General features: G+C 44.0%; 2 protein-coding genes across 5 annotated transcripts; one reads left to right on the forward strand and one right to left on the reverse strand.

Annotated features, from left to right (window-relative positions):
• The first annotated feature begins 36 nt into the window (after positions 1-36).
• prkar2ab (protein kinase, cAMP-dependent, regulatory, type II, alpha, B) lies at positions 37-9,217 on the forward strand. Its single transcript, XM_047025971.1, is given in 17 exon segments — positions 37-127; positions 197-306; positions 712-804; positions 893-1,020; positions 1,194-1,284; positions 1,472-1,589; positions 1,884-1,960; positions 5,134-5,377; positions 5,682-5,732; positions 5,850-5,989; positions 6,092-6,198; positions 6,321-6,474; positions 6,716-6,817; positions 6,940-7,014; positions 7,103-7,168; positions 7,346-7,484; positions 7,909-9,217. Coding segments are annotated over 16 exon segments (1,806 nt in total). The 5' UTR covers positions 37-127; positions 197-210; the 3' UTR covers positions 8,034-9,217.
• Positions 8,664-26,828, reverse strand: si:ch1073-335m2.2 (msx2-interacting protein). 4 transcript variants are annotated; one of them, XM_047025970.1, is made up of 16 exons: positions 26,573-26,828; positions 25,009-25,329; positions 23,819-24,856; positions 20,859-21,338; positions 20,520-20,680; positions 19,635-19,835; positions 19,346-19,497; positions 19,113-19,238; positions 18,886-18,999; positions 18,669-18,782; positions 18,469-18,578; positions 10,913-18,317; positions 10,736-10,798; positions 10,417-10,617; positions 9,996-10,154; positions 8,664-9,725 (listed from the first exon to the last, which is right to left on the reverse strand). In XM_047025970.1, the coding sequence occupies exons 4-16, from the start codon at positions 21,221-21,223 to the stop codon at positions 9,594-9,596; spliced, it is 9,303 nt and encodes a 3,100-aa protein (XP_046881926.1). In that variant the 5' UTR covers positions 21,224-21,338; positions 23,819-24,856; positions 25,009-25,329; positions 26,573-26,828; the 3' UTR covers positions 8,664-9,593. The 4 variants fall into 4 exon arrangements, with proteins under 4 accessions (XP_046881926.1, XP_046881924.1, XP_046881923.1 ...); XM_047025968.1 differs by lacking the exon at positions 23,819-24,856 and having other exon boundaries at positions 20,520-20,677; XM_047025967.1 differs by lacking the exon at positions 23,819-24,856.
• Positions 26,829-26,922: the final 94 nt, after the last annotated feature.

The following is a 26,922-nucleotide window of genomic DNA, read 5'->3' on the forward strand; positions in this document are numbered from 1 at the left end:
CTATTCTGGTCGGACAGCAATTATAGACGGACAAAGAACGTGTATGGTGTTACTGTAAACTCCGTCCGGGCAGTGATCTGGGTGAAAGGTCTTTGCAGCTTGACAGAAAACTGCAGCGGCTACACAGGTTTGTACGTCCTCACTTGTTACCGCCGACTACTTTACCTTTTTCTGAGGGTTCTTTTCTATTTTTAAGGGAAAGGAGGAATCATGTCGCAGACCATCAGTCCAGGAAAAAACTTTGTAGCAGGCGGGTTTGGTGGTGTCTGTTTGGTCTTTGCTGGACACCCTCTCGACACAATAAAAGTAAGATAGTTTGAAAGAATGTTCGTTTATTAGGTTACCTGTTTGCACTATATATTGAAATGTTCCCCAAAATTGTTAACCCTTGGGCTTGTCGTATCTTACCTAACAAGCCATTCAGATTAAAATAACGACATGGAAACAATGTCCTACTCACAGACAGCTTATTGATATGTAGTTAGCTAATGTATTGATTAAAGCATTTACGAATCAGTGCTGTAACAATAACGTACTGACCCATGACGTAACCAAAGTCCTGAGCAGGTTTGGCTTGTCACGTTACTGGTTGTCCCGCGCAGTATAAACTGTAATGCCGTTCAAATCCGTATGTTTTGACGAATGCATTTAAATACTATATTGTTTGGTCTGCTCTCCTGTTCCTTCAATTTGTGTCTGTTTAATCCTCAGGTTCGTATACAGACACAACCCAAGCCTGTACCAGGACAGATACCCCAGTATTATGGCACCTTTGATTGTTTCAAAAAGACACTTGCCAAAGAGGTGGGGGTGTAGAGAGAAAGACAAATGTAAATATTTAATGTGTTGGTTGCAATTTTCTTATTTATTTTTATTTTCTGCTCATGCACAGGGGATAAAAGGCTTGTACAAGGGCATGGCAGCTCCAATCATCGGAGTGACTCCGATGTTCGCCGTCTGCTTCTTTGGTTTCGGCATGGGCAAGAAGCTTCAGCAGAAAACTCCAGACGAGATCCTGAAGTAAGTGACTGTGTATACACACCTGTGTGAGTTTGTCTTCAACCAATCAAAATGCATTTATAAAGCACACCCACAAAAGGTACCAAAGTGCTGTACAATTTACAATAAAACTGTAAAAAGATCTTGACACGTTGGGGGGTAGGAAGCGCCTCATCCTCTGTGGGTCCTTCCAGATATCACCAGCTGTTTGCTGCTGGGATGCTGTCCGGTGTGTTCACCACCGCCATCATGGCACCAGGAGAGCGCATCAAGTGTCTGCTGCAGGTGAGAGGGCCGTTACGCAGCGCCAAGCCTGGGGCAAAAATACATGCTTGTATGTATGTGGTTACGTGTGTGTGTGGTAACGTGTGTATGTGTGTGTTTATGTGTGTGTGGTAACGTGTGTGTGTGGTAACGTGTGTGTGTGTGGTAACGTGTGTGTGTGTGGTAACGTGTGTGTGTGTATATATAGATCCAGGCAGCTAGTGGCGAGGTGAAGTACGCCGGGCCCATGGACTGTGTGAAGCAGCTGTACAGAGAGAGCGGTATTAAGGGCATCTACAAAGGCACTGCTCTGACCCTGATGAGAGGTACTGGCTGTGAGGACAGGGCTGGTCTGGTCTGCTCCCATTACATCATAGTGTTCTGTCCTGTCCAAACCATTCATCCTATATGGAGGGAAAATCCCCTCATTAAAGCTACCAGTCTGGACTTCCACCTCGCTGTCCTTTTGTCTTCTCAAACTGAAAGTGCTAGAGAACAGAAATTAAATACCAAAAAAACATGGTCACTGTCCAGTGAATGATGGTACTCGCTGTGTGATCAAAGTGAATGACTGGGAGCTTGTAGTTTTCTAAATGAACTGTTTGTTGCTCTGATTTGAGATGTGCCGGCCAGCGGGATGTACTTCATGACCTACGAATGGCTAAAGCGTATTCTCACACCAGCGGGAAAAAGGTGAGTGTTGTTCCACCGCTAGTCCCACCCTATACGAGCATCTAATGATTTTAGAAAAGTTTTCTCAAGGTATGAATTTAATACACAAAACACAACTTTCATACCCTGTCAGCGCAGTACAGATGTTTGATGTGTTGACTAGTGAGTGTCTGTTATATATCAGTGAATGTGTATGTTATATATCAGTGAGTGTGTATGTTATATATCAGTGAGTGTGTGTGTTATATATCAGTGAGTGTGTATGTTATATATCAGTGAGTGTGTGTGTGTTATATATCAGTTAGTGAGTGTGTATGTTATATATCAGTGAGTGTGTGTGTGTTATATATCAGTGAGTGTGTATGTTATATATCAGTGAGTGTGTATGTTATATATCAGTGAGTGTGTGTATGTTATATATCAGTGAGTGTGTATGTTATATATCAGTGAGTGTGTGTGTGTGTGTGTTATATATCAGTGAGTGTGTATGTTATATATCAGTGAGTGTGTGTGTGTTATATATCAGTGAATGTGTATGTTATATATCAGTGAGTGTGTATGTTATATATCAGTGAGTGTGTGTGTGTTATATATCAGTGAGTGTGTAACACATGTGCAGACTAACTGCTGTTTCTCTGCAGCCCCAATGAGCTGAGTGTTCCCAGTATTCTGTTTGCTGGAGGCATGGCTGGGATCTTCAACTGGGCCGTGGCCATACCCCCTGATGTGCTCAAGTCCCGCTTCCAAACAGGTGGGTCCTTTGTAACCGGCCTTGTACACTTTATTAGGATAAACGATAAGAAATATAATGTGAGTGAAATGTCTGACCTGAGCTCTCACTAACACGCAACAACACACTGTCACACACACACACTCACACTGTCACACACACACACTCACACTGTCACACACACACACTCACACACACAGCTCCAGAGGGAAAGTATCCTAACGGATTCCGGGATGTTCTTCGTGAGCTGCTGAGAGAGGAGGGAGTAGGTTCTCTCTACAAGGGCTTCACCGCCGTCATGCTCCGAGCTTTCCCCGCTAACGCGGTAAGTAACCGACAACAAGACCAGCCGCCGTTTAACCTGTACACAACTCTCAAGTGAACTCGCCTCTCCCGCTGCGATTACGTGTCTTCCTGTGACTCGTCTTTTTTCTCAATGGGATTCGGTTTCCTCGTCTTTTATCCAGCTCTGCGTTTTACCACTCTAACTGCTGAGGCGAACCCCAACAGTGATATTGTGTCGTAGTGTGAAAACATAGATCATTCCGAATTTTCTGGGTCAGTTGTGGATATTGACGTTGTGTCGTCATCTTTCCCTCTCAGTTATTGACGTTTTGGACCTAGTTACATGAATGTTGAATGAAAAACAAAAAAATAAATGTACATATTGACGTCTGTTTCTTTATTTTCCTCAGGCCTGCTTCCTAGGATTTGAGCTTGCCATGAAGTTCCTGAACTGGGCGGCACCCAACTTGTGATCTAGATCAGGTCCCTAGCTAACGGAGTCCACCACATGCTTTTAAAACGCACGTCTCATATCAGACTGTGATTCATTGATACACACATACAGACACCTTGTAGAATAAACAAACACAAACACACGCAAAGTCCAACAAGGGAACATGCTGATACAGTGACATGATCATGGTTGGAGGTGCACGTCACCAACACACACAGGTTAAATGTCCCTTCTTCTGTACTTTGTGTGTTTTTGTTATGTTGTTTTTTATATCGATAAGGAACTGAACATGTGCCTTACCTTTACAGACTTGAATATATCTGTATGTCAGGGAGTAGGTGCATCTTCTTACAATGTGTGTTCCAGTCACAACAGATCTGGACATAGATACGTTCACTGTGGTCACATTCATGTCTGAATGAATGAACCAGATAACCAAATGATTAGCATTAGTTCTTGAGCTTGAGCTAATTATGATGTGCTCTAATCTAGTGGTTGTGAAGCCATAACATTATGATTTTTCAGTGGGAAGGGCATTGTTTGTCTTATGTATGTAAATACAAATAAAATTAAAGGATTTGAAACATTGTAAAAGACTACTCTTTTGCAAGGCCAGTTTTGTCTGTTTTAAACAATAAGGCCCACATTGCCTGTTGTAAAGGGGAATATTGTAATTGTTTAGGGGAGTTGGCAACCCTAAACTGTCGATAGTCAACAGTATGAATACTGTTTTGTAAATACAACCTTAAATTAGTCTTATATACTTTAGGGTTAGCAGTTACCATGGATTTGCAACGAAAGGTCCAAGGAAACGTTTTCGTGACTTTTTCTTCCAGCACACAGACTGAGATGCTGTTCCATGGCAACAGAAAGTGAGCCCTAATAACTAAGTTAGTGCAGACTTTGTTGCTGTGATTTTTTTTTGCTGGCTATCAAAACGGTTATGTTTGTTAAAACATTTAATATGTTATCAACGTTAGCTGACACTTTGATGGTCACCTGTGACTGACTCTTTCATCTACAGTTGCAAAAACATCCTCCCAAAACCTTTGAAGCTTTAGAGTGGACAGAGCACGAATAATTGTCACGCTCCAAAACACAAAAGGTTAGACAACCGTTAATTAGATTTGATCTGAAAAGACTCGTTCGATACTTTCCGATAGGCTATTGGTCTAAATGTGGAGCCGGTAGGCCTATAGACCAGTCTGTCAGCGGACGTGAGCGGGGGGGTTCGGGTGTAGGGGAAATGGGTGGGCTCGCCGGGGGGCAAAGGCGCACTTATCAAATGTATGAGAAATGTCAGACTAAAACGGATCACCGAGAAGGCAACATCATAAGGTAGGCTTTTTATCATTAGTTATCAAGACGTTAGTGTGCATTATGTCAACTTTGACATTTAGCTACTATATAGGCAATTTGACCGCATGTCTGATCTCACTGAGCCCAGCCTATATCTCTGACATGCATTCGAATTGGTTATCTCTAGTTTGCCGTCAATTTTACTCTTCGGTTTCGTGCTTACTAATACGTTTTTAGAGGTAGGATATCACCGAGAAACAACATGGATTTCCCGATTGACCCTGGTTTGCCGGATCAAAAGACCAATGTCAAAATAAATTGTCCTCCCTGGTCTATGCCATTGTTGGCTACATTGCACAGCCTATGAAAGATTAATGCTAACAATAAACTGCAATTTAAACTTCAACAGATAAACTTCCAAGGTTGTGAGATGAGTGTTCAGATTCCAGTTGGTTTGACGGAGTTACTGCAAGCATATACTGTGGAAGTTCTGCGACGCAGGCCTCCGGATCTGGTCGAATTTGCTATACAGCATTTCACTCATCTACGAGATAGCCGTAATGTCAAGCAAGTGAAAGAGTGTCCGGTCAAATCAATCAGAAAAGGGGTGTCTTTTGAAGACAACTCATTAGATGAATCAAATGAGGAAGACGACGAAGAGTCGGACGTTTTGTGTGAGTGATACTTTTTATTTTAATTCAGCCATTTGTTATGTTCTTTGTCGTGTTATCTTTACTATGTCTCACACGCGTACAGCGTGATAGATGATCAGCTGATAGTGTTCTCAGTGAATGCTATTCTTGTCCTAACATTTACTCGGATGCAGTCAGATCAGTCTTCTTTAAAAATCACATGATCTCTCTGTTGGGATGGGCCTACATGTTTTCAGAGAAAAATAAGTAATTGGAATATTGTAAGTCATTTTTTAAATATGTATTTTGGGGTTACAACACCTCTCCCACTCTCTCTCTCTCGCAGTCTCCCTGCCTGTATTGCCCTCATCCCAGAAATATAACCGCAGAGTATCAGGTCAGTATTAATCTTGTGTGATGGTTCCAACGGGTTGTTTTTTCCTCCGTTCTTAGTTTCCCTCTCTCATTCGTCCCGAGGATAGCCTCACGTGTCACAACACTTGTGTTCCCTCAGTGTGTGCGGAGGCCTATAACCCAGACGACGACGAGGACGATGAATTGGAGCCTCGGGTGGTGCACCCCAAGACCGACGAGCAGCGATGCAGCCTCCAGGACGCATGCAGAGACATACTATTGTTTAAAACCCTAGACCAGGTAAAGAAAGCGCTGTTCTCCATGAATAAAAACATAATATACAAATATGTTTGTTTTTACATTTTTGTGTGTGCGTGTAAATCCCACTCCCGACACACACAGGAACAATTCTCAGAGGTACTAGACGGCATGTTCGAGGTACGCGTCATATCCCAGGAGCACATAATAGACCAGGGGAGCGACGGAGACAACTTCTACGTCATCGAGAGGTGTGTGTTGGTGTAGAGAAAACCATTTCGCTGCATGTGAGAGGATTTGTATGAATGCGTGTGTTCAGAGGCTCTAGAAGAAGGCTCCCGTCCCCTTGATCCTCCTGTCCTCTCTGTTAAAGGGGTGTGTATGATATCGTAGTCCAGAAAGATGGCGTTGGGCTGCGCGTGGGGACGTATGATAACAAGGGCAGTTTCGGGGAATTGGCACTCATGTATAACACCCCACGAGCTGCAACTATCATCGCCACTCAGGAGGGGGCGCTGTGGGGTCTGGTGAGTAACCGGGCCAGCTGGGCAATGTGATGTATTGTAGCCTACAAGCATGTTTAAATATATATATATATATGGACATTTTGTCTTATTTATTTGTGTGGCAGTATAAAAGTGTTTTTGTAGCCTTTTAATATCATTATTTCTTAAAGCATTTTTGCATGAATTTGAATTGTGCTTAAGACTTTTGCACAGCACTGTAGCTTGTTGTTTTCATTGTATGTGTGTGTCTTTTTCTTTTCAGGATCGGGCCACATTTCACAGACTGATTGTGAAAAACAATGCCAAAAAGAGGAGGATGTACGATGCCTTCATCGAATGTGTTCCCCTTCTGAGGTCTCTGGAGGTACGTGTTGGTACAACAGACACAGGGGTTTTCTCTTTTTGAGTTTTCCTGAGCTCTACAGATTGAAGACCCTTAATAAATACGTATTTTCTGTTCCTTTGTCACAACCCAACTTTCTTTAGCTGTCTGAGAGAATGAAGATCGTAGATGTTCTGGGAGTAAGAGTGTTCAAAGATGAGGAGCGTCTCATCATGCAGGTAGCCAGTTCACTGTTAGCAGTATACACAATATATCTGTGGCCTTGTAATTCTATAAAGTTTGTGTATTTTTCTATTTTTTTCTCAGGGGGAAAAGGCTGACTGTTTCTACATTGTGGAGTCAGGGGAAGTGAAGATCATGATGAAAAGCAAAGTGTGTAAAATCCTCCTTTCGTCTTCCTTTTCTTTATAATTTTTTACATCACTTTTCGCCTGTGTACGCTTGGTTGCATAATGCAGGGCTTTGAGTTAATTATGTGTCATGGTAAATGTTTTTGGTTGCTGGTGACCTTTTGCTGTTGCTGGAACCATCAACCACGTCTGTCTGCAGACGAACGCAGGTCAGCAGGATAACACAGAGGTGGAGATAGCCCGCTGTCACAGGGGACAGTACTTTGGGGAGTTGGCTCTGGTGACCAACAAGCCACGAGCAGCATCAGTCTATGCTGTCGGAGTAACCAAGTGCCTGGGTAAGTTCAATATCCATTAACCGGTTAACAAGAGTGAAGCCTAGTTCAAGCGCACATCATCCCAGTCATCAACTACACCCGTGTTAGCCTACTTCAAGCCCATTGGTCCACTATAGGTCAGCAATATAATGCAGAATGGATGCTTGTACACACAACCCTGGCTGTTGTATTATCTCATGCTGCAGCCACCCTCCACCATCTTCCTGTGTTGTCTGTATGTTAATGTCCATCTGGGGGGGTTATTACTCCATTTGCTTCCCCTAGATACCTTACTCCACTCCAAAGTCAAACCTATTCCCATGTCTATCATTATCAATAAATGATCAATACGAGTGTCTTGATTGAAACACTTATTGGCTACTTCCTGTTATCGTATAAATATAACTTGTTTTCTTCCCTTTCTGTCTGTTCTTTTCTCCCTCAGTAATAGACATTCAGGCTTTTGAGCGGTTGCTTGGTCCGTGTAAAGAGATTATGAAGAGGAACATCTCCAATTATGAAGACCAACTGGTAGCTCTGTTTGGTTCCAGTGTAGACTTGAAACATTAAGGCATCCAAATTGTTCACACACGTGCAGATGGCAGGATATTTGCATATAGTGTATATAGTTTGTTGTAAACTTTGATACTTCAATACCAATTACCATACATTATGTTTATGATTTACAATTTAAATACTCTCTGAAAACTGTCCTTGATTTATATGTATAAGAATGTACTAGATTAAAATAAACCTCAAATGTATTTATTATTCTGCATTTTATTTCTTGTTAGTTCACTCGTTGTCTCGCTGTTTTTGTAGTTTTACATTTTCTTATTTAAAAGATAGTTAGTGGACCTTCCATGTTCTAAAGGCAGTTTGTATAAAATCTTCGAAAATGTGTGCAATCAAATCTAATGTTATTTTGACAAAGCAAGGACTTTGAGTAATTACATTTGCCAAGAGGAATTAGATTGAAAATGCAAAAAAAATGGCATTACTTCCCCTTTGAGCCTCCAGTTATTAAAACGTAGCCTACTTCTGGCATGTTGCACCAGACTGAGTAATCATATACCATACCAGTATAAGGTTTCTTGGAAGATTTGGGATACAATGTTCTAAGCATTTATTTCAAACAGAGCACCTCAAAAGGACAAACATCATTATGATATAAAAGAGCTCATCACTTTAACATTCAAGTTTTCTGGATTGTTTTTTTATTTGAGTAACAAAATGTGAAGTGCCCTCTCCAAACTCCACACAAGAGTTCACCAACCTGCCTCGTCACAAGTATTTACATCACAAAACCAAGGGTTGAATTCTACTTCCTCACAAACCTTGTTTGTTCTTCCCAAATCTCAGCATCTTGTATATTCATGGTTGCAAGTCTCTGTGTCAAGTTGTCCAAGTTCCATTTAGTCAAATATTTAAAATATTTACAGAGTCCAGTATTTCAAAAACTCCTAAATCCCACTCGATTGATTCTGAGCCTGGTTCAGTAGACCGAAAATGGAACAGCAGAGCTGGTGAAATAAGGAGTTGATTGGCTGACATGGTCCTCTCTACATGTTCTAATAGTTTTTGAAGTTAATTAAATCTATAGGAAAGGCTGGAAAATAACCTTTGTACATTATTATTGTACTTAAAATGCATGTGGAAATGTCTTTTGTCGCTGTGGAATAACAGCTTCAATGATCCTTTTCCTATATAGAATTGAAAATGACACAATCATTAAAAGATTAATACAGAAAAAAGGCCACCCAGTTTTCACTCATCCTTGTTCATCAAGATCCTGATTTTCGTTTCCTTTACATTAAAGTATCTCCCCACAACAACAAAAATACTCCCAAATAAATACAAATACAGCAGAGAAAATGGTCAAATCAGACTGCACATATAGAACAGAGCTCTGGTTCAGTCCATCCCGAGCTTGTAAGAAGGACTAAATTACCAGGCAGGAGTGACCAAAAAAATTGAGTGACAGGGAAAAATTTAAGTTCCAATAGGACGTTTCCTTAACATTCCCAATGTCTCCAAGAACAAAAATCCTTCCGTTCCTCTCGTTTCCTGAGTCTTGCCGTTAATATCGTCCCCTGATGAGGTGGCTGCTAGGTGGGCGAGGAGGGGCTATTATACGGTTGTGATGACAATCATGAGGTGCGGGGAGATACTAGAGATCCGGTTTAGGAGATCGGGAGCTAGCCGGGACAAATGGCTCTCTGAAAACTCGCAAGGTGGGAAGATTTGCAACACATAGGCAGGCTGTGTGGTGAAGTGGGGGGAAAAAAGAAGACAAATGGCAGTTGTCATTAGTGACCTATGATCTGAAATATTTCCTAACCTTTCACATTTCATCAAAACAAATGACAGGTAGTTGAATGGCATAAAAATACACCCCCCCCCCCCCCTCCACATTTAATCAAAAATAATGACAAGTAGGTGAATAGCATTGTTCAGATGTGGCTTGCTCAAGTCCTGGCCCTAGCTCTGGTTCAGAACCGCTGAAACTTGTAACTTCATTAAAATGCATACCTGATTGGAGCCCGGGTTAGGAACATTGATGATACCAGCAGCTAACTTGGCTTGCAGGTAGTTGATGAAGGCGGCTTTCAGGGTCTGGGTCTGGTTCAGGACATCATCCTGGTCTCGTCCACACGGCAGAGCAAGGAGGAGACAGAACTCACTTTCCCCCTTAAGCACAGAGAGCAGAGTGTGAAAACACATACAAAGTTCAGAAGTCTTGGGCACCCAAGATTTTTTACATGAATATTGTCTTATACATTTTTGTCTATTTGTATAAAAGTGCAATTGTGTGTGTGTGTGTAAACACAAGGGTTCCACAAGTTTGGTTTCCACTTCTCATTTCCTGTGTGCCAAGCACTTCACAATTGGCCAATCAAATCACAAATTCAAGCAAGCTTACAACATCCAGGTAAAGCCTGAATACACTTACTGTCATTCTTCTTGCCACTCCTTCAAGTTGAGAGGCCTCTAGTCTCATCCTCTGGACAATTCGGAGCAACTGGCCTCCCTCTGGCAGTGGCTGTGGCAGTGACCGCACAGCCAAGGCTTTGTTGCCACAGACAAAATGCAGTTGGACAGCAGCTGTGTCATTTTTCAGCGCCAGCAGGCCTTGCCACACAATTGGGTACTTCTGCTCAAATGGAAAAGTACAAACAAAAATTAAAATATTAAAAACACAACAAGAACCAGCTTCAAATGAATCTAACTGACTCCTTGTCGTCTGTTCGTCCTACTGATCGATGCCTCACCGTGAGAAGTTGCACCATGTTGACAGGCTGGTGTCCAGTTTGTGCCTGGCTATGCTCCCCACCCTAAGGACAACATTAAACATATGGTTAAGTAATGACATTTATGTTATGCCACCGGAAAGCAGAAATCCACAAATTGTTGTACTATTCCAAAAAGCCTGCATTGTTTAAACTCACCAGAGCTGATGTTATGTTGACAGGCGCTTGGATCCCTACAGTAGATGACTCGGTGACTTGAGAATGGATGCCCCTCGTGTTGCTGTAGATGGTGGAGTATTCTGGAAAGGAGCTCCCTGTTCCTGACGCCATCAGTTGAACCCGTTGAGGAGATGCTATAGCTGACACAGGGGTTCGAACACCCATCATCCCATCCTTGCTGGGAGAGTGTGGCCTTTTAGCTTCTTGCGGCTTTGGTCCATCCTTCTCCGACACGCCTTTAGACAGCAGGTGAGCTCTTGGAGACATGGACGAGGCGATGCTGCTGGAGGTTGAGGAAGGCGGGAGTGTTTCCTGAATGTGTCCCCCCGTATGCGGCTCTGGGCCAGCGCGCTCTCCTTGCGGGTGATGCATGAGCACACGCACGTCCCTGGGTGACGTGATGTACTGGTCCATCTGTATGCCGCTGCGCAGAGCTGAACGGGGATCTGGCTGCATCGTCTCTGGTTTCACTTGAGTGGCAGATGGCCTTCCAGCAGCCGGATGAAAGCGCCTGGGATCCTCTTGCTCCCCCTCGTGGCTCCTCACGGTGCCAGGGTTCACCTTGAGCACCATGTCCCTGCCGACAGTCTGGGGTGAGGGGGGCCGCTGCTGCATCGGGCCTGACCATGGAGAGGCATGGGGTTCTCCATGGATACCAAAATTCATTGCAGAAAGGGGCGGGGTGTTCACCCTCACTTCCCCCTGGACAAGATGCGCCATGGGAATAGTTTGGGCTCCACGGTGCGGAGACATCCTTCCCAAGGCACCATGAGCGCTGTGAGGAGGCATGATCACCGACTGCTCTGGGTGGTGGACACTGGTGACATACTGCTGCATGGTTGGCAAGCCTGAGGTTAACATCACTGGGATACCTTTGGGGGAAGAGGAGCCTATCTGAGACGAGAATGGAGAATGAGGGTGGGCTGACTTTCGTGGAGAACGGGGCTCCTGTTTCACGCCACTGAGATGAGACGGAGTTCGGTCACCAGCTGTGGCAGAGACAAAGCCAACGTGGTTGCCAGCTGGCGAGGGCAAGTGAGGACTTATTGCTGGACTTATGGCAGACGTCCAAGACAGCTTTCCCCCATCAGAATTCAGTGCATCTGCTCCTTCTACTTTCTTTGGATGCTTTAGCAACATAGTAAAGTCTGAATGATGGTATCCAATCACCTGTTGACCTCCAACTGCTTGCGGAAGGCGCTTTACAACTCCTCCTTGAGTCCCAGGCTGGTAGTGAGACTCCATCTTTTCCAAACCTGTGTTTTCTTGTTTTATGGAGGACACCGCCTGCTGTGTCTTAGCTGGGTGACCATGGTCAGCTGACGTTGGAGGACACTTCGGATTGCTTGACTGTGGGTGGGTATACATTTCCTGTTTTATTTGGGGCATTGATACAAGCTGCTGAGATTCCATGTCAACTGCTGTTGCAGGTGGGATCTGGCTTATTTTCGCAAAGAGGCGAAGAGGGCCTTCCCTTTTTTGCCCAGAATGACTCAAAACTACCACACCTTCTGAGGTGTTCACTCTTAGCCCTGGGTTTGATCCAGTACTAAGAGTGGAGCTCTCAACCAAAAAACGTCCAGCACTTCCCCCCTCCTCACCGACTGATGGCCCATGGTATGAACCACCATCCTCCATGCTGGATCGGTAGGTTGGTTTGGGAAGTTGCATTTCCATACCGGGATTTGCTCCAGTGGCATTCCCCTTTTCTTCCAAATCAGGAGGATTACAAACACGGCTGATGACAGTGGCAGTGGACGCAATGACAGATACAACTGACTTTGTCTCAGGAGATGGTAGGGAGGCAGGGGGTCGGACTATAGGCTGAGCTGGATGAGGTGGTGGTCTACTTTCAGAGAGTGGGATTTTATTTGGCACAGCAACCAGTGGAGTGTTTTCGGATATGTGGGGATTATTAGGGGTGGGGATTGCCAAATTGCCAGAAAGGGAACTGATTCCTGGAAGTGAAACGTTTTTATTCTTAATTAGAATGCGTCTTAAGTCACTTGTGTTATGATCAGGATCCAAGCTTTCATGGTCAGAGGGAGGCGACTGATTTTCAAAGGGGCCTGGTAACACTGCAGATTGGAATCCTGTGTCTTTTGACTGGCTGCGCCAATCAGGTGGGGAAACTGGGATCCTACTTGGCTGTAGAGGCCTGACACTTGGTCGGCTAGGGGGTGGAGACAACGAGGGTGAGATGCACTCAGGTGGTGGTTGTTGAGGTTTGGGACAGTTAGGACTTTTAGTAGAAGGGTAGACGGGTTTGATATGTTGAGGTGGCTCTACAGGTAATACTTTTGATTCAGCTGTCCCATCTGCAACCTTGGCAACCAATGGTTCAGGCTCTGGCTTCCAAGATGTGGCTGTAATGACACCAGCAGATGACGAATGACATTCTACTATGGTCTGAGTGTTGGAGGATGTGCTGTCAGATGTTGCGATGGAGGAGCTCTCAGGTTCTGACAAGCTTTCTTTGCTGGGTTCCTTTTTGCTTGGCTTTTGGCTTTTTGGCCGTTTGGGTGTTTTTGCTCGCCCCTTTAAATTTTTCTTGGGCGTGTTAGGGAAAGGAGCCTCACCCTGAGAAGAGGATGTTTGTATTGTTGGTTCTATTCCCTTGACTGGCTGGATGAAGGCATTAATTTCCGTATCTGACTCTACAGCAGCAGGAGCAATTACTGGATCTTGAGCCAAAGGAACAGTTGCCTCCTCAGCAGTAATCGAATCAATGGCAGCCATTAGTTCATTCTCACTGGCAGGATTGTTTGGTTTTTCCTCCTCCGTGTCACATTTCACTTCTGTAGCGGGGACTGGTGGAGTGGGGGGCTGTGGGTCTGTAGGTAGGGTTGGACCTGTAAGTTTAGCAATGTTCTCCACAGCTTGGACCAGCTCTAGTTCTTGAGAGGGATCCAGGGGAGGCTGAGCATCTGGCATTTCCTCTTCATTGTTCTCATTACTGGGACTTTCTTCCTTACTCTGACTACACTCTAACAGCTGGTCATTTGAGTCGCTTGGTTTGGTCTTTTTTAAGTAATCCTCTTGGTTTCCTGCCTCGTCATCTCCTAACTGAAGTAAATCTTTCACCTCTGTGACATTCAGTCTAATTTTTAAGTTCTTGAGAACTGGAGACTTTGGGGTCCGTGTCAACTTGGCTGATTTTCCTCTAGCAGTTTTCTTGTCTTCCAAAGAGGGCTGTTCATCTATAACTAGGGCCTCGACACCTTTCTCACTTGATACAGATTCAAACGCCTCGTCTTCGGGTGGGTTATTCTTGTCTTTGTCTTGATCCCTTTTATCTGTTACCAGTTGCTTGATTTTCTCTTCTTTCTTTGTCACATCATGTAAAGATGAATTGTCTTTAGACACCAATGGATCTTGTGGAGCCAAACTGTCATCCTCTGAAATATCTGTCTGCTGTTGAACATCATCAGGAATATCTGATTTTTCTCCTTTACTGCTTCCGGACTGGGCTACTTGACCTGACCCTTTGTAAGCATACGGAGAATGACGACCTTTCGAGGCTTTAGGGATTTTTTCCCCACTCTCTGATTCGTTTGAGTCAATGTCTTTGGTGTCCATTTTTGACCTATCACCTTTTCTTGAAGCGTCATATCCCTGTCTTCGATTCTTGGGTGGACGTCCCCTTTTCGAGGTATTCGGAACAAGGGAATCCTGCTCTTCATTTTGCTGCGGTGGAGCATCCTTGTCACCACCACGTTTCCGTGCAGAACGTGGTGACTCTGACGCGTCCTTTCCTGTTCGTGTCTCATCGTCAAGTGGAGTTGCATAGACAGATTTAACATTTCTGCGCCTTGCTCGTCCAGTTGATATGCTCTGCTCTGAGCCTTGCTCAGAGTCTGCTCCGTGTATTGGAGACTTGGCTGTGGATTTACAATCAGAACTGATCTTTGAAGACTCTCCTCTTGGCGATGATGCTCGTTTGAGCTTTTCTTTATCAATGCGTTCACTCTTTCGTGTGACAGGTTTCTCAGTACTAGATACAGAAGTAAAAGAGGCAGGAGCAACTTGAATAGGAGAGGACTTACTCTTTTTGTTTTTAGTCTTTTGAGGAGGCGAAACTGGTTCTTCGCTTGCTTCAACGTAAACAGGCACTTTATCTTGATCAAGTTTATTTTCCGTATCCGAGAGGGTTTCTGTTTTGGCAGTGTAAGACTCCTCAAATTTTGAAACATCCATCTCCTCAGCAGTGTCAGGAAGTGAAGGAACTTTCAGTTCAGTTAGTTCAGATGTGGCTTGCTCAAGTCCCGGCTCTAGCTCTGGTTCAGAACCGCTTACCGATGCTTCTTGAGTACCACCATCAATGTCACAGGACGACTCAACCATGGATTTTACAACTGGAGTCACATCTTCAGATTTCTCTTCACTTGGTGAGGATTTAAATTTGCCTGGTGGAGGAGCTGGCTCAGGGGCCACAACACCCTCAGCTGCAGGAGGTGGAATCTCAACTTGTGGGTAGGGTGGGGTTGAAGATTGTTGTTTGTTGTATTTATTCTCTTCCGTAACCATAGATACTGGTATTATATCTGGAGATGGACTTCTAATTACACGTTTTTCATCCTGTGGAGACATCTCCTTAGGTGCAAGTGAAATGCCTAAATTGAGCACAAGGGGCGACTCAGAAGATATGCGCTCCTCTGCAGGGCTAACAGGTTTGATATCTGGCTCCAAAGGGGGCTCTGCGACTTTAGGTACCTGCAGAGGTTGCGGTTCTTGATCAATTGGTTTTTCAGTTTTATTCTCATCGACAAGATTTCCCCTTTTAACTTCTTGTTGCAGTTGGTCCTTCCCTTTTTGTTGCTGCAGTCGTGTAAGCTCCAAAAACCGACTATGGAACAGGACAACTGGCTCAGAGTCTGGCTGTGTGTCTGTCGTGCCTTGTTGACCAGTTTGTTGGCTCTGGCCATGCTCTGGGTCCTCATGCCTTCTTTCTAGGTGCTGCAGGCGTCTAGAATCCTGCTCAAAGATTGAGCTGTGAAGGAAACGGGAAGCAAACAACTCCCTGCGTTCGTGCTCTTCTGGCTTAGGTTCTTCCTTTCTATCATCTACTTTGTCTTCAGACCCACTGCGAATTTTCTTTTTCTTCATGTACCAAGAAGGTGTAGGTCGTGGTGTTGGTTCCACCTTCTCAATATCTTTTTGGCTACGCAAACCCGCAAAGTGAGAGTCATAGTCCAAGAAAGACCAGTTATCTTCCCTCGAGGAGGACAGGCATTTAGCACGCTCTAACAGCGCCTTTGTATCTGGTGTGATGGTCTGGTCAAGTGCAAAGGAGTAGAACTTGTTCCTCTCCAGGGTGGCTAGCTTGGGATCTGAAAATCTGTCACCCCTTGGCCTCTCGGAGAAAGGCACCGATGTAGAGGGCATTGGAGAGTGCGGTTTGTTCTCTCTGTCTTCTTCTGAGTCAGATCGTACTTCCCCAGGTTCCAAATCATGTCCAATTCCATACTCCAACCGTTTCCGATTATGCAGGTTTTTCCCAAGACTTCTGCTGAAGTTCAAGTCAGGTAACAAATCTTGCTTGACTCGGCTCTCCCAACGCTTTTGCTGGTCTTCATCACTTCCATGCAGAGGAGTGCTTGGCTTGGATATTTGAGTGGTATGCGTCCGCTTGTCTGCTAGCTCCAACTCTGGATGTACTTTATCCTCAGCTTTAACTTCCCTGAGGTTTGAAAAGTCAGCAAATTCATCATCTGCATGGTGGGAAAAGTGCTGCAATCCCAGAGAGGCAGTGCTGTTCCACTCAGGATCCTCACTTTTCTGTCTCCGGTAGACACGCTCCCTTTTACTACTTGCATCCTGCATGTCAAACTGATCTAGTTTTTTAAGTTTATGAGATGGGAAATTATCTGTTACATCTTGAGGTGGCTTACCCACTTCATGCACAAGACTTCGGGGCTCAAGATCATCAGTTTCAACACCTAGTGGACTTCCTGGTTTCTCTGATTTGTCAGACTCCTGCAGCTGTTGGTGGAGCCTTCTATTTTGCTCCATTTGTTTCCGGTAACTCTGAGACAGGTCAATATCCACATGCTCTTCCCGTTCCTTTCCACTTTTGTCGTTGTCCGTTGTCGGTGGACCATATTTGAAAATGGCGTGTTGTTCTTGATCTTTAGTGTCCTGGTCCACACTGTCCTCATGGGAATACCTTCTGGATGTTATGTTCCCTGGAAGACGGTTCAAGTCCACCGGGTCAATGGGCCCCTCTGACGGTTCTCCCTGTCCTCTGGCCCCAGAATCTTGCCCTTCCTTATGACTGCTGAGAAATACCATTCTTTCGGTTTTGGACCTAGAATCTCTCCGCTGTGGATCTTTTAGCTTGCTGTCACTCTCAACTGCAGTGCTAGGTCCAAAATCTTGAATTTGATTCCCATCTTCATCCTCCAATCTACTCCTTTTTTGTCTGATGGTCTTTCCACTGGCATCTCCAAAGCGTCTTTTTCTTGCTGCAAGGCGATCAGAATCTACAGATACGTCTTTCCCATCATTTCCTACGTCGCCCTTTTGGTGTTTCTTGGATCTACTTTTTCCATCCACCTCTACACCCTCAGCCTTTACCACGTCAAGTCTCTCACTTTTAAGAGGATCATGGCGAGATGTTGACGCTGTCTGATTTGTAGAAGGATCACTATCCCCTTTATATCGCTGCCTCTCGATGCTGTCTTGGTCTGAAACCTTTCCCCTTCCAAAACCCGCTTCAAGGCTAGTCTCCAACTCTGTCTCGGTAGGTGGGACACTGGGAGATTGAACCTTTCCTTTTCTCAATTTAATCTTCTCACCCTTCTCTTTGTCAGCTTTCTCCTTCCGCCGTCCACGTTTGCTTTTCTCAGCTCCAGGGCCACGCTCAGCCGGGGGCAGTTGTGTGTCTTTGTCCAACCTATCAGTCTTGGCGCCATGTTCCAGTGGAGTCTTGTCAGCTTTGTCGAAGTGTGGTGGTGAGAGGGAGCTGCAACTGCCACTTCTCTCAGAGGACTGGCTGTAGACCCGTCGTTCAGAATCTCTGGGGGCGCGCTCAGATGGCGAAGGGGAAACGGCAGGGGTGATTGGACGTCGTCCGTGAGAGGGGCTCCACCTGCCACGGTCAGCCTCAAAACGTTCGCGCTCCCTTTCTCTCTCCCTCTGAATGTATGTGTATTTTCGAATGTCTTGCTCGAAAGGATCTCGATAGTCCCTGTACTCCCTGGGATCTTCGTGGAACCGTGGGTCAAAGTGATCCCCCTGGTAATGCTCCAGTTCAGTAAAACGTTCTCTACTGCGGGCAGGATAGTCTCGCCTGGGGTCTTCTGGGTAGACTCCAGGGGTGCGAACATTCTCATAGTAAGCTCTTTCAGCTGTGAACTCGTGGTATGGAGGTCTACGTTCCTCTCTGTAAACCACAAATTGGGGGGGGGGGGTGACAAGCAGAAACTAATATATTACAAAAAATGTCACAAGGCAACTACTTACAACAATCGCCATATTGACCATCCAGAAAATCTGTCCAATACACATTATTCTAATGTTTAAGTGAACCATACCTTCTTTCAGTTGGAATTTCATAGATGTCTCTGATTTCTCTGATGTCTTGCCCTGAGGCCTGCATAGAGCGATAGAAAGCCATCTGACTCTCTTGACTGGCAAAATCCACCTGCACAAAAACAAGCATGAAAATATATTTTTTTATATAAGTCTTGTCAATCTCAGACACTAGCGTACAGATTCCTTGCATTTTCCTTACCTTTATTTTGTTACCACCAATTTTCCACCCTTTGGTCTCTCGGACAGCTGCTTGTGCAAAGTCAGTGTTGTTGTACAAGACAAGAGCCATCCCTTTCAATCTGTCAAACACAACCTGCAAAAAGAAAAATTCTTATTTTTTTTTCTCCAAAGTTTGTCCCTCAGTAGATATGCTCAATGTCAAAGAATGCAAAAGATACAAATAACACTAAACTGACCTTAACTACATGTCCATAACGGCAGAAATGGCGTGTGAGGTACTGGTCAGTGATGTTAGATGCCAAACCATCGAGCCAGACACATGTTGTTGGCATGCTCTTCCCAAACCCCAGCTGCAAAAATAACATTAAAAACATGATACACAACTCCACAGTTTAGGGCGATGATACTATCCAAATACAAGGTCTTCCTATGTTGGGGATTATACTGCACACAACTCAAATACCTTGAGTCTGTTGCTTCCCAGATACTCTCCATCCATCTTCTTAATAGCTTTGCAAACGCTGGCAATATCAGAGTACTGCACAAAGGCGTATTGAGGAACACCGTTGACTTTTTTAATGTCAATGTCCTGCAGAAAGACAAGCAAACATAACTCTTAGCTAACATATCTACAAAAATTAAGCAATAACGTTTCCCCTGGAACCTTCTAAACTTGGGTTGTAATTCAACACATACCACAATTTCTCCAAAGCGTTGGAAGATGTCGAGGAGTTGTTGGTAACTGGTAGTCTTCTCCAGATTCCCTATAAACAGGGTCCTTGTGGCCTTAGGGTGGAACTCATCGATCCGTCCATCCAAAGGCCTAAATTCATTCTCACTCTCGGTTTCTAGGAGTCAACAAACAACATTGGTTAGCGGAACAGGACAGGACATAAAATAATGCTTAATGTACATATTTAAATGTATGTAGCGTTAAAGTAACACAGACACAAATTTGAGTCGCCCATTCCTCTGCAGTTCATACCAGGGCCATTCCAGGCAGTGACCTCGATGAGCATTCCAAAGAAAAGTTTTCCTTTGGAGACGGTGAGAGCCTTCTCCTGGTCCTCCTGCTGCCTGAAGAACACAAGGCCATATCGCTCTTCAGAGGCCCCATGGATCTGCACTGATGTCACTTTCCCATGTTTCTTGAACTCATGGAAGAGTCCATCTTTCAAACTGGTGTCTGGAGAGGGGAAAGAAGAGTTAAATGTAGGTGAGGCTGCACTGAGATAGCCTTTTAACAGCCTCGAAAACACATTCAAATAGTCTGTGATCCAAAGTCAAAGTGCATAACAATAATAATACATTGAATTTGCAATGCGCCTTTCTTGCACTCAGTGTTATACAGTACATTATAATCACAGTCTGACAACATAAGTGTTTCCCCCACAAGACTAATTCATGGCGGTGCGCCACGGAATCAACACTGGCCGCCACATATTGCGTTTGGTAAAACCTTTTTTTTTACACTATTTAAGTTAAAACAAGCAGCGTATTCGTTCAGCTGCATTTCCTTTCCCTGAAGGTTCCCTTGTTCTTTTGGTGAAAAGTCTCAGGAGCTAGCTACTTACCTAACGTCATGGAGCCGACCAGTTAAATAGTTATTTAGCACTAGCTTTGCTATCTGCATATGCAGAAATAATTTGTTTGTTGTCGATTTTGCGCAGGTGTGAATCATTTTGGATTAATATTAAGTTCTGTGTAACAAAATATTAACAAAGGAATTATTTAACCCCCCCCCCATCTGACATGGAACATGCCCCACCCCCGCCACAAATAACTTTCTAATCTGTGGGAAACACTGCATAATATCCAATAATAACAACATAACACTGCTTACAAGCTGCACACAGCGTGTTTGTCTCACCTGTGGAGCGCACTGGAAGGTTCTGCACCCTTATTCCAAAGCTTCTGCGTGGTTCATCTGTATCCAGACCCATGGAAGGCTGAGAGGGAGGGCCGTGTGTGGCAGAGGACTGTACCGAACGAGCACGAGACCCATCACTTGAGCTGCTGTTTGAATCGCTGCTGTCAAAACAGACAAAAGTACAATTCCTGATTCCCATTCCCAAGCCACACGTTTACTGTAAAGAATCTGACTAAATAGAATAAGTGACTGTCCCCCCCCCCCCCCTTACATTACAGGACAGGTTGTTTACAGAAATGGTACTAAAGGGTATAATGAAAAATCACAAGCGTGACCTACCTGCCACTGCCCGTGCTGCTAGTGCTGCTGACCGAATCGGAACTAGAGGACCGACTATGGGACCGAGAGTGTGGAGCTCTCCCCGGGGAAAGTGGGGCTCTTTTGGGGGAATTGGGGGCTTTGGGTGTCTGTCCCGTGGTCCTTTGAGGGGAAGGGTGTCTGGACTGTGAGGAATGAGACGAACGACTACGGCGGTGATGGTAAGTTCTGTCCACTCTGCGCCCCCTGTCTTCTCTATAGAGGTCACGACGCGACCCGCTGGTCATAGTAAAAGGGTCTCGGATTCTGGGCTCGAAATGTGGCTCTGGGGTGTCGAAGCTCGCACTGATCGCGGTGCCACCCGGGCCCGGGCCAGCTGCAAACATGGAACGATCGCGATAATAGTCTGCGTTGTAGTGACGCTGCCTGTCAAAAGTGCCACCACGTTCATGATGTCCATAAGGGCTGTGATCATACGCACGCTCCCGGCTGTCCGAGGTCCTGTGAAACGGAAGGAGAGATTACAAGACAGGGAAAGACTGGGAGTTATTCTTGCGGAAAAAACGACTTGAACATTTGAAAAATTGGCAGGTTAAAAGCAATACCCATAAACATTTATCAATGATTTACTGAAATAGGCAGTGCACTGTTAAATGTCATCCTCAAGGCATATTCAAACAGGGACAAAGCTGAGCGGGATCTATGGAAAGCCAGACGTCTGGGATTCGACTAACTGAAAAAAAACATGGAAAGGAATTTTGTTCATTCAAATTATAGCTGTTGACGCTAAAACTGAACATTATTTTCCACTAGTATCTAGGCTAATCAGTTTGTAGTCAAACATCTGGGTTATGCTCCCAGATTACATCAAGTAACCACCCTAGTGTATACTACATCAAGTAACCCACCCTAGTGTATTCTACATCAAGTAACCCACCCTAGCATAGATACTACATCAAGTAACCCACCCTAGCGTAGATACTACATCAAGTAACCCACCCTAGCGTAGATACTACATCAAGTAACCCACCCTAGCATAGATACTACATCAAGTAACCCACCCTAGCGTAGATACTACATCAAGTAACCCACCCTAGCGTAGATACTACATCAAGTAACCCACCCTAGCATAGATACTACATCAAGTAACCCACCCTAGCATAGATACTACATCAAGTAACCCACCCTAGCATAGAAACTACATCAAGTAACCCACCCTAGCGTATACTACATCAAGCAACCCACCCTAGCGTAGATACTACATCAAGTAACCCACCCTAGCATAGATACTACATCAAGTAACCCACCCTAGCGTAGATACTACATCAAGTAACCCACCCTAGCGTAGATACTACATCAAGTAACCCACCCTAGCGTATACTACATCAAGCAACCCACCCTAGCGTAGATACTACATCAAGTAACCCACCCTAGCATAGATACTACATCAAGTAACCCACCCTAGCATAGATACTACATCAAGTAACCCACCCTAGCATAGATACTACATCAAGTAACCCACCCTAGCATAGATACTACATCAAGTAACCCACCCTAGCATAGATACTACATCAAGTAACCCACCCTAGCATAGATACTACATCAAGTAACCCACCCTAGCATAGATACTACATCAAGTAACCCACCCTAGCATAGATACTACATCAAGTAACCCACCCTAGCATAGATACTACATCAAGTAACCCACCCTAGCATAGATACTACATCAAGTAACCCACCCTAGCATAGATACTACATCAAGTAACCCACCCTAGCATAGATACTACATCAAGTAACCCACCATAGCGTAGATACTACATCAAGTAACCCACCCTAGCGTAGACACTTAATTGAATTAAGGGGATGAGACTTCAACAGTCAATAAACATAAATAATGAACATGTACAATGTGTCTGTTGGGGCACAGTGTGTCTGTTGAGTTATGAAATCCCTTAAAGTACAGGATTATGTTTTACCATTCTCACCTCAACTTCTGTATAGCGAGTCGTTTTGGATAAAAGCATCTGTTAAATATTCTTATTATTGCAAAAAAAAATATACCATCGTGGTTTTTGTGTTTTGTCTACACACTGCTAAGACCAGATATTAGGACAGCTAAGACCAAGGTGTTTTGGCTGATAGCTTAATTAATTCTTACTAAAGGCAGCAAAAGCAAAAGAATGAACTGGAGAGAGAGAGACAGTGAGGAAGAGAACTGCAAAGCAAGCCATTGGCACAAAAGGCATTTTAAGAAGCCTTCTGGCCCAAACAGCTGCGCTTTTCTGTCTAAAAGCTCTACCAATTAGTGCAGAAGACAAGGAAAAAGACAAGGTGCAAAGTTTGGGTTAGGAAAAGAGAAAGAGAGATGCAGAGGGCAGAACAATACCAACCTTGTTGAAAAGAAGTTACCGAACATATAATCCAAATACAATCTAGGTTGTCAGAATTGTAAGAGCCGAATGAAAAACAAAGGGAAAAAATTGTTTCGATCTAAGTCGAGCAAAAACATTTCCTCTGTTGTGACGTGTATGTAATCTCCAACTATCGAGTACGAGTAGCACAAGTTAGGGTAGGAAGGCTGTTGATGTATAATCCAAAATTACTTAATTTCTTCATTGGATGGAAAAAGGAAGAAAACAAAATAAGCAAAGAAATGTCTTGATGGAATTCATCTTATGCGGGAAAATACAGAACAATTTGATTAAAAATAAATTAGTATTAGAGAAAAGCTGCAGTCACACCAGGCCATTTGGGAGTCTTCCCAAAGTGACATGTGTCAATAAATGAACTAGATGCCAGCCAGACTGAAAATATATCCGCCTTGATTGTGGTCTTCTGGTACGAGAAAGCAAGCTTGACTAGTCTTACAGCCAAAATTAGGTATGGATTTTTCTGCAGCTGTCAATCATACCCTACAAAACTACTTTGGATACCTTCCATTAAAAAAAATACATATAAAAAAAAAAAAAAGCTTCCCTCACCAAAATGGTTCAAGTAATCCTATTCCACTGCTTCTCTGTAAGAGTTAATTCCTTGCGATCTTCTATATCCACACAGCCAGCTGTCTTCAGGTAGGTGGGGATAATTTTCAGGGAACAGACGGGCAGATTCAATCTTATTTAAAAATCAAATGTTCTATTCATAACCCTGGATATTGATGCAGAAGGGATAAACAGCTGAATCCACCCTGGAGAAGAGTAATCCAGTACAGGCAGCTATACCCACTCATCCAATACCCAACATCCTTACATCCATCATGGAGCTTTGCACATACTTCCAACAGACGGATATCCAAAGATCTGAGTCTTCAGGTGTCTTCATGGCCACAGCTTCATCAAATATCTCCATGGATCTTGATAATCTTGTTGTCCAGTTTTTCTTCACTTTTTGAAACAAACTCCTACTCATTTATTTTCCTTTTTCTGAAGATACTCATGAATCAATGAATTATGAGTTGGGTGAATTAGATACAATTGCAGCCCTGTGACGATGCCTACCTAATGACAATATATTATATCCTGTTCGTGTCACTTACATCCAGAGGAATAGGTATCCAATGTTCCAAAGCCACAAAAAATGTCCAGCAGTGGAGAAGTGGTGAGAAGAAAACAACCAGGAAACCACCATCTGCCTTCTATGATGTGGAATCCATTTTGAGATTACGTTGTCTGACTGAATTATGTTCAAAGTATAAAGAAAATACGGAAGGATTAATCCATCACAGGCAAGGATTTACTTCCAGGTAACGTCAATCCCAGGGTAAATCAAAGTTACATCCCAAATTTTGGAAAAACAAAATATCCAAAAACTCACCAGGATAGATTCCAACAAATGTGATACATCCACACTCACCCGGATATTCCCAGTAATATCCAAATTTGAAGCAGGATACACTTCACTTAATATATCCCTCATTTTGAATGACAATACCCTCTTATGATAAATAGAATGGAATGAATATTTCGCTTTAGATTCCATGAGCGAGGCCAGGATGAAGAGGCAGGAGAACGCATCGATCCCTAGAAAGATTACCTTTAAGTGACATTTTCAGGAATCTATTCCCCTTTTTTGATTTACAACCCGACAGTGTGATCATGTTATTGTAGGGATAAATACTTTTATCTGACACCCAAGTTCCCCAGCACTTCAGTGGGAGACCATGTCCACTTACCCGTCTAGTCTCCGTTCATAACGTCCCTCTCTGGAGTGGAGAGACACAGGAGGCCCAAACACTGGACCCACTGCCCCCCTAGAGAATCCTGCAACGTCCCGTCCATGACTGCTAGAGGGCGGGTTGTCTTCCAGGCCCCGAACAGCACTAGGAACAGACCCTGGTTCATTGTAGTCAGTGCGAAGATCCCTGTCGCCCATCTTGTTGACAGCATTGTGAGCCTTCTGTGCACTTTTGATATCCACAAAATCCACAAAGGCCGCAACGCCACCCTCGGAACCCCGCTTCCGAAGAACCTTAACACTTTCGACACGTCCATAGCTGGGGAATGGGAGGGAGGGAGGGGGAGACAAATAAGAAGTTGAACAAGACATTGAAGTTGCTCTCATCTACGTTTGTCCTAAGGCATTCTGTGTCATTCAACAGCCCTGTAGTTTCAGCAACAGTTGCAAAAACTTGCCAAACCCCTAAGCTTTAGTTTGCTTTCGCTTATGTTAGGGTTATTAACTAATGATGCTGCAATTCGTTGGTGCAGTGTCTACTAATTGTATTTTGCAACTTTGTGTTGTGCAAATCGTAAAGACCCACTGCATGCGCTACGCATTATTAGAATCGTAGCACGTATTGTACGTCAAGCATGATTTAGGATACGTTGAGCAGTGGGCACAAAATAAACATAAAACTATGACTACGTAACAAGTCACCAGCCAAATGCCTCCTCTAATTATTTGATACGACAAACGACCATTTCACGAAATAGTACGCATAGTTTGCTACTCTCGCTGGCAATCAAGTTAGCTAGCCCGACGATGGCTACGAATGAGAGTTCCTTGTGGATTCAAAAACTAAAAATATTCGTTTAACCTATACTTTGTTGAAGAACCCAACTGAAAACTTATGAAATTGTGACAAAAAAACATAACAAATAGTTGATGGTGTGCAAGCATATCTTAAACCGATTAGCTTGCTTGCTAACAGCTTGCTACGGTGGTATACTAATAGTAGTAACAAGCTAGCTGGTGTTTCTGGGCTCGGTTTTAATGCTGGAAAGAATTGCTGGCTCGTGTTTGTACATTGAATAGTAGCACTAATAACTCATAATGTTTTCGTTTATAATTATGTATAACATTATTGCGATGATTAGTCCAACATGCTTAAGTAATAACTTCGCTAACTACTCTGAAATAATGGGTAGTTGGCGTTTCATGTCCCTAATATTTACAATCCAGGCAATAGTCGGGTCCTGATCTTGATGAGCTAGCTGGCAAGCGTAGTAAGCAACGACAAAATGGTAGCTTGCTAATGTTGGCTCACTGGCCACTGCGCTTCAACGCGTTTCATCAAACTACCTAGGTAGCTAGTTTTCGTTTATGTTTGAGTTGTGAGTGATTTACCCAACTGTCAATATATAATTCCTGGTGAGTAATCACACGGGTAAATCCAGTAATAGTCCTACACGACAGGCCGCACGGTGTTAGTCACGGCTAGCACTAGTTGGCTAGCTAGCTAACCAGTGTTGAGAAGAGCGCGCGCTGCCTCTCCATATCCCTCTTGCGTAACCTACCGTTTAAAATGTTCGACAATTTTCTCCTCTCGAACATGTTCGGGTAAATTTCCCACCCAAAGGTGTCTGGTTTCCCGAACCATCCTGTTTGTTATGTTCCCCCTTCATACACATATGCTCTCGCACGTTTTAATCCCCGCCGGTCGGGAAGTCCGCCTCACAAAATGAGCGACGACCGATTCTGTCTGAAAATGATCTTGGCCTAACGCTGTTCCAATCGCTCCGAATGTGTGCAGTTCTCCATAGACCGTGCGCGAGCTGCGCGTTTCCCTAATGGCTGGGTTTCTCATGACTTGCGCGCTCATGTGATCATGCGACAGCACGATGTGTCTTTCATAAATCTTTGTGAC

Source organism: Hypomesus transpacificus, chromosome 9 (assembly GCF_021917145.1).
Source record: "Hypomesus transpacificus isolate Combined female chromosome 9, fHypTra1, whole genome shotgun sequence".
Lineage (NCBI taxonomy): Eukaryota > Metazoa > Chordata > Actinopteri > Osmeriformes > Osmeridae > Hypomesus > Hypomesus transpacificus.

What these genes read in the sequence shown, in the direction of transcription:
- si:ch1073-335m2.2 (XM_047025967.1), bottom strand. Translation starts at nt 26,655, where the DNA reads ATGGTTCGGGAAACCAGACACCTTTGGGTGGGAAATTTACCCGAACAT. An exon ending in ATTGTCGAACATTTTAAACG is followed by an intron (nt 25,330 to 26,572) that starts GTAGGTTACGCA and finishes CCCATTCCCCAG; the next exon opens with CTATGGACGTGTCGAAAGTG. An exon ending in AACGCTTTGGAGAAATTGTG is followed by an intron (nt 19,239 to 19,345) that starts GTATGTGTTGAA and finishes GTCTTTCTGCAG; the next exon opens with GACATTGACATTAAAAAAGT.